Source organism: Seriola dumerili, unplaced genomic scaffold, assembly GCF_002260705.1.
Source record: "Seriola dumerili isolate Sdu_G_001 unplaced genomic scaffold, Sdu_1.0 BDQW01000859.1, whole genome shotgun sequence".
Classification (NCBI taxonomy): domain Eukaryota; kingdom Metazoa; phylum Chordata; class Actinopteri; order Carangiformes; family Carangidae; genus Seriola; species Seriola dumerili.
In genome coordinates, this window is record NW_019175114.1 from 1087023 (window position 1) to 1094028 (window position 7006).

Below are 7006 nucleotides of genomic sequence, written 5' to 3' on the forward strand. Positions count from 1 at the left end.
GGTCACCTGGACCTGTTTGTTCGCTTCCTTCATGGCCTCTCTCTGGAGTCCAACCAGAGACTCTTAGGAGGTCTGCTGGGTCAGACAGAGAACAGTCCAGAAACCATCCAGAGAGCCATCACCAACCTGAAAAGGAAGAGGCCAAAAACCTCTCCTGACAGAAACATCAACATCTTCCACTGTCTGATGGAGATGAAGGATCACTCAGTTCATCAGGAGATTCAAACGTTTCTGAAGTCAAAGAACAGATCAAAGAAGAAACTCTCTGTGATCCACTGCTCAGCTCTGGCCTACATGCTGCAGATGTCAGAGGAGGTTCTGGATGAGTTGGACCTGAAGGAGTACAACGCATCAGAGGAGGGACGACTGAGACTGATCCCAGCTGTGAGGAACTGCAGGAAGGCTCGGTGAGTCCACATGTGATTATCATGAATCATTATGGAGATTAGTTGTGAAGTTTTTCAGATAAAAACTATAAAATTCTTCTTCTTAAAATAGAGTTTCACTGTGTCCATTGTATTTTGTCACAGATGTTCTTGAGCTGTTTCAAATGCTGAATATAGATTTTTCAGTTGTGTTTATAGTTGTCAAGTTAATGAACAGTTATTCTGTTTATGTCTAATGATTGATTCATCTTCCTCTGGGTGATGGAGACGAAGGAAAACCTGATCAAACAAGTGAAGAACTGGTGGAGGTTTTATCACAGCAGCTTTTTATCTAAGTTTAAATGATGTATTTATTTTAATGTTTTATCTAAACCTCTTTTTAATTTGACATTTATTGATGGATTCATATTCATCTGTAAATTATTTGAAATTAAATATCAGTTAATAAAATACATAGTAATTTCGTCTGTTTCTCAACGTCGTCGTCGTCATCTTCCGCTCATCCGGATCCGGGTCGCGGGGGCAGCAGCCTCAGCAAAGAGGTTCAGACAGCCCTCTCCCCAGCCACTTCCACCAGCTCTTCCGGGAGAATCCCGAGGCGTTCCAAGGCCAGCCGAGAGATCCCTCCAGCGTGTCCTTGGTCGACCTCGAGGTCTCCTCCCCGGTGGGACATGCCCGAAACAACTCCCCAGGGAGGCGTCCGGGAGGCATCCTTACCAGATGCCAGAACCACCTCAACTGGCTCCTCTCGACATGGAGGAGCAGCGGCTCTACTCCGAGCCCCTCCCGGATGACCGAGCTCCTCACCCTATCTCTAAGGCTGAGCCCGGCCACCCTGCGGAGGAAACTCATTTCGGCCGCTTGTATTAAGCCTTCCGGCTTAGCTCCCACTTCCCCACAATGGACCGATTCAGCGCCTGTATCACTGCTGACGCCGCCCCAATCCGCCTGTCGATCTCCCGCTCCTTCCTACGCTCACTCGTGAACAGGATCCCGAGATACTTAAACTCCTCCACCTGAGGCAGGGCCTTCCTCCTGACCTGGAGCGGGCAATCCACCCGTTTCCGGCTGAGAACCATGGCCTCAGACTTGGAGGTGCTGATCTGCATCCCAGCCGCTTCACACTCGGCTGCGAACCGCCCAAGCGAGAGCTGAAGGTCGGTGCTTGATGAAGCTAAGAGGACCACATCATCCGCAAAAAGCAGAGATGAGATCCTCCCGCCACCGAACCCAAACCCGTCCACCACCCGGCTGCGCTTAGAAATTCTGTCCATAAAAGTTATGAACAGAACCGGTGACAAAGGGCAGCCCTGGCGGAGGCCAACCCTCACCGGGAACAGGTCCAACTTACCGCCGGCTACGCGAACCAGACTCACACTCCTTTGGTACAGGGATTTAATGGCCACTAACAAGGGGCCATCCACCCCATACTCCCGGAGTGCCCCCCACAGGGAGCCCCTGGGACCACGGTCGTAAACCTTCTCCAAATCCACAAAACACATGTGGACTGGATTGGCAAACTCCCATGCCCCCTCCAGCAACCTAGCGAGGGTAAAGAGCTGGTCCACAGTTCCACGCCCAGGACGAAAACCACATTGCTCCTCCTCGATCTGAGGTTTGACTACCGGCTGAACCCTCTTTTCCAGTACCCTGGCATAGACCTTACCAGAGAGGCTGAGAAGTGTAATTCCCCGGTAGTTGAAACACACCCTCTGGTCACCCTTCTTAAAGATGGGGACCACCACCCTGGTTTGCCACTCCAAAGGCACTGCCCCCGATGTCCACGCAATGTTGCAGAGGCGTGTCAACCAAGACAGTCCTACAACATCCAGAGCCTTGAGATACCCAGGGCGGATCTCATCAACCCCCGGGGCTCTGCCACCGCGCAGTTGTTTCACTACCTCGGCGACTTCTGCCCCGGAGATTAGATCATCCATCCCCAGGTCTCTTGGCTCTGTTTCCTCCACGGAATACGTGTTGGTGGGATTGAGGAGCTCCTCAAAGTATTCCTTCCACCGTCCGACTATATCCTCAGTTGACGTCAGCAGCTCCCCGCCCCCACTGTAAACAGTGTGAGCGAGTTGCCGCCTTCCCCCCCTGAGGCGCCGGACGGTTTGCCAGAACCTTTTTGGAGCCGATCGATAGTCTTCCTCCATTGTCTCACCGAACTCCTCCCACGTCCGAGTTTTTGCCTCAGCAACTGCCGCGGCTGCACTCCGCTTGGCCCGCCGGTACCAGTCAGCTGATTCCTGAGACCCACAGGCCAACCACGCCCTGTAGGCCTCCTTCTTCAGCCTGACGGCTTCCCCCACCCCTGGTGTCCACCAGCGGGTACGGGGGTTACCGCCACGACTGGCCCCAGCTACCTTGCAGCCGCAGCTTGCAACAGCCGCCTCAACAACAGCAGAGCGGAACAAGGCCCATTCGGACTCAATGTCCCCCACCGCCCTCGGGACACGATCGAAATTCTGCCGTAGGTCTGCGTTGAAAATCATCTTGACGGGTTCTTCCGCCAGGCTTTCCCAGCAGATCCTCACAACTCGTTTGGGCCTGCCAGGTCTGTGCGGCGTCTTCCCCCGCCATCTGATCCAACTCATCACCAGGTGGTGGTCGGTTGACAACTCTGCTCCTCTCTTCACCCGAGTGTCCAAAACATGCGGCCGCAGGTCTGATGATACGACTACAAAGTCGATCATAGACCGGCGACCTAGGGTGTCCTGGTGCCATGTGCACCATGGATGTCCTTATGCTTGAACATGGTGTTAGTTATGGCGAAACTGTTACTAGCACAGAAGTCCAATACCTGAACGCCGCTCGGGTTCAGATCGGGCAGGCCGTTCCTCCCCACCACACCCCTCCAGTTCACGCTGTCATTGCCCACGTGAGCGTTGAAGTCTCCCAGTAGGACAATGGAGTCCCCTTCCGGGGCACTTTCCAGCACCCGTCCCAAGGACTCCAAAAAGGGCGGGTAGTCTGAACTGCTGTTCGGTGCATAGACACCGACAACTGTCAGAACCCGATCCCCGACCCGAAGGTGCAGGGACGCAACCCTTTCGTCCACTGGGGTAAACTCCAACATACAGGCAGAGAGCCTGGGGGACACCAAAAAGCCCACCCTGGCCCTCCGCCTCTCACCCGGAGCAACTCCAGCAAAGAGGAGAGACCAGCCCCTCTCAAGGACTTGGGTTCCAGAGCCGACGCTTTGTGTTTAGGTGAGGCCGACTATATCTAGCTGGTATCGCTCAACGTCTTCCACAAGCTCCCGCTCTACAATGCACCGGATCCCTCTGACTCTTCCTGCAGGTGGTAGGCCCACTGGGAGACGAACCCATGTAACCGGTTCGGGCTGGGCCCGGCCGGGCCCCATGGGCCAAGGCCCGGCCACCAAGCGCTCGCCCACGGGCCACAACCCCAGGCCTGGCTCCAGGGCGGGGCCCTGGTAAACCCTCCGGGCCGGGTACTTGGGTTCTTGTTTGTTCTGTTCATTGGGGTCTTCTGATCCGTTCTTCGTCTGGCCCTTCACCTGGGACCAATCTGCCTTTGGAGACCCTACCAGGGGCAAAATGCCCCCGACAACATAGCTCCTAGGACCGTTAGGGCTCTTAAACTCCTCCACCACGGTAAGGTGACAGTTCAAGGAGGAGTCGTCTGTTTCTGGATTCATGAATTCATTGGTAAAATCTTGATGAGTTCCTGTTATTGTTTCTATAATGGAACAGTTAAAAAGCATTTCCATGAGTCTGGAGATGGAGATCCTAAAGACTGATAACATCTTTCTGGTGACATTAATTCAACTTTATCACTTTGTGTTTTTGTGCTGAAAAAGAGTGTTGACAAGAAAACTTCACTCAGTCATCTGAGAAGCACGTCTTCATATGAAATGATAGAAATATTAAACAGGTGCGATCAGCTGATGTGTTCATCTGTACCGTGCTGATGATGGTGAAGCTGACAGCAGCAGGTATCAAACACAGATCATCTTTACCAACTGTCATTGTTCACTGAGCTGAACTCAGTGAAAATATCCTGCTGTCACTTTAAAACAGTGTTTTTCCAATCAACATGGCCTCATGGGAACTTTGTGGAGACCACATGGATCAGATCTCACTGACAGACTGTGGACATTATGGAAGACTGACTGTGACCACATCTTCTCTCTTCATCTGAAAGAGGATTGAAACTCTGCAGGTGTGAGAGAGACTGATGAATGATTGTTTCCTGTCAAACACAGTGAGATCAGATGAACTGAACCAGTGATGAAGAGAGAATATGGATCAACACAGGACGTGTCAAACTGTTTGATCATCACATGCTTGAAGTCAATATGAAGTGTCCTCTTACATAATGACTCTGTGTAATGAACGTGTCATGACAGGTTTGCTGGTTGTGGACTCTCAGAGACTCACTGTGAAGTCGTGGCCTCAGCTCTGAAGTCCAACCCCTCCCACCTGAGACACCTGGACCTGAGTGACACCAGGCTGCAGGATTCACAATGTTTAAATGCGCTGGCCATTATGAGCCTTTCTGCAAATGTAAGGTCACGGTTGTTGGTTTTTTTTTCCTGCGTGGAGTGAACAGTTGTTTAAACTGTCTGCATATGCCGATGATGTTTATTGTTTTATAAAAAACGCCAACATGACATTAATGTTCTGGAGGAACACTGTGAGTGATTTTAATAGACTCTCCTCTGCTAAAATGAACTGGGGAAAAAGTGCAAGCAATTATCAAGTTGGAGAGGGACGGACTAACAGGCTGATTTTATCTGGAGGCCTCTCGTGTGGAAAGAGAGGGAGGATTTAAATACCTCGGGGGTTTACCTCGGAGATGAAGCCCTCTCTCTAAAACATGGGAGAATCTTCTCTGGAGAGAGTTGAAGGTCGACCTTAAAAAATGGCAGTGGATTTTACCCAAACTGTCTTTTAAAGGTCGGATCCTGTTATTAACAACCTTGGTGTCCTCTATGTTGTGGCACCGGCTGGTGCTCACGGACCCTCCTGTAAACCTGCTGTCCAGAAGTGCAGGCTGTCATGGTGGATTTCTTTTGGACCTGGGACCGTCTGCACTGGGTCCCACAGAGTGTCCCTCTTTCTGCCCAAGGAGGAAGGGGACAATTGGTCCTGGTCCACCTGGCGAGCAGGGCGGCTTGCGTTTCAGGCTCCGTTTCATCCGGAGATTCCTGACTGGACCTGCTGACTGCTTTGGAGACCTGTAGCTCGAGCCATACTGGAGGGTGTGCGTGGGCTGAGTCCGGGCTGAGTCCGCTGTTTTTAATGGATCTTCAATGGATGTAAGTTGGACAACCTTCCATGTTTTTAAGTAAAGACTTTTTCAGAGTCTGGGGATGTTCCGTAAAGGAGAGACCAAAGAGCCGGTGTCTCTTTCGTTCTGGCTTCCTTAAAGAGCCGACTGTCTCTGGTGTGAAGCTGGGCCCTGAGCCTGCTTCAAAACTGTGTGAGGCCCGGATCCTCACGCTGGGCCGTGTGGTGGAAGGTGTGTGGCCCACGCCTGGACCAAACGCCCGCAGGTCTGCCTCACGTGTTGGGGATCAGGTCAGTCAGAGTGATCAGTCTCTCCTCCTGAGAGGATGGAAACAGCAGCTGACTCCCTCTGAACTGTTACTGACGGCTGGCTTGAATTGGTAAAGGACTGATTCAGCCTGATGTTACCGATCCTCTTGCCAGATGTGAACATGTTCCTGTTTTTACTTGTGATCGGTTGTTGTTGAAGCTGAATGTTGCTGATTTTAAACTGAGCAGCATGGTGAGTAAACAATGTACTACCTACTAGTTAAAAAGTTTTAAAACCAGATACAAGCTGAAAGGTGGAGTGGACACTCCCTGGAGGACTCACCTGGCCTTGACAGAGGCTCAGAAGACCTGAGTGAGCTCTGTAGCAAACACCATTAACAGAGGGTGGGTGATTTAACAGTGGAGGGATCTGCACGGTGCTGTTGCTGTCAACGCTTTTGTTTCTGTGATTAATCCAGATGTTGCTGACACCTGTCCCTTCTGTGCACAAGAACTTGTTATTCATTGTTATCTGGGTTGTGGTCGACTCTTGTCTCTTGTTCTTCAGTTTTTGACGATCGTCCAGATTTGTTTGTTGTATGGGGGTTTTTTAAACAAATGTTCATACCTGTGGCTTCGAGGTACAACCAGGAGAGGTGAAATCATTAAAGGTGCAATTATTGAACTTTTTGTTGGTCCCAAAGCAAATGGCGATTTTACCTGAGCAGGAAAATATAAGGCTGGAAGACTCGGCAGATGTTGTGGGCAACAGTTTATTTATAAGTTGATGTTAAAGGCGAGACTGAAAACTGATTTTCAGCTTCTTTAAGTTGGTAAATAATAGCTAGATGAGTTGAAAAACATGGCACTCAAACAGAGCTGTGTTCTGTGGAGAACGATCAGCTGGTTTCTTGTCACCATGCTGAAATGAGCTTTAATTTAGTTAATTTATTTTATTTTATTTTAATTTATTTTGAGTTTTGTTTTTATTTATTCCTTTGAAATTTGTGTTTATTCGAGCAACAAATTAAAAAGGTTTGAAAATCAAAAAAAAAAAAATAAAAAAGAAAAATAAAAAAATCTCTCTCGCCTCCCTCTCCTCAATTCCCCCTC

General features: G+C 50.1%; 2 protein-coding genes across 2 annotated transcripts in view; both read left to right on the forward strand.

Annotated features, from left to right (window-relative positions):
* LOC111237427 (protein NLRC3-like) overlaps positions 1–6073 on the forward strand; it is a 9955-nt gene extending 3882 nt beyond the window's left edge. Inside the window, exons 5-8 of the mRNA XM_022766518.1 lie at positions 71–407; positions 4762–4918; positions 5810–5935; positions 6068–6073. Coding sequence (XP_022622239.1) covers positions 71–407; positions 4762–4918; positions 5810–5935; positions 6068–6073 — 626 coding nt within the window. The remainder of the gene's footprint in view (positions 1–70; positions 408–4761; positions 4919–5809; positions 5936–6067) is intronic.
* The window catches only part of LOC111237425, a 395546-nt gene that overhangs the window by 364268 nt on the left and 24272 nt on the right, over positions 1–7006 (forward strand). The window lies entirely within an intron of this gene.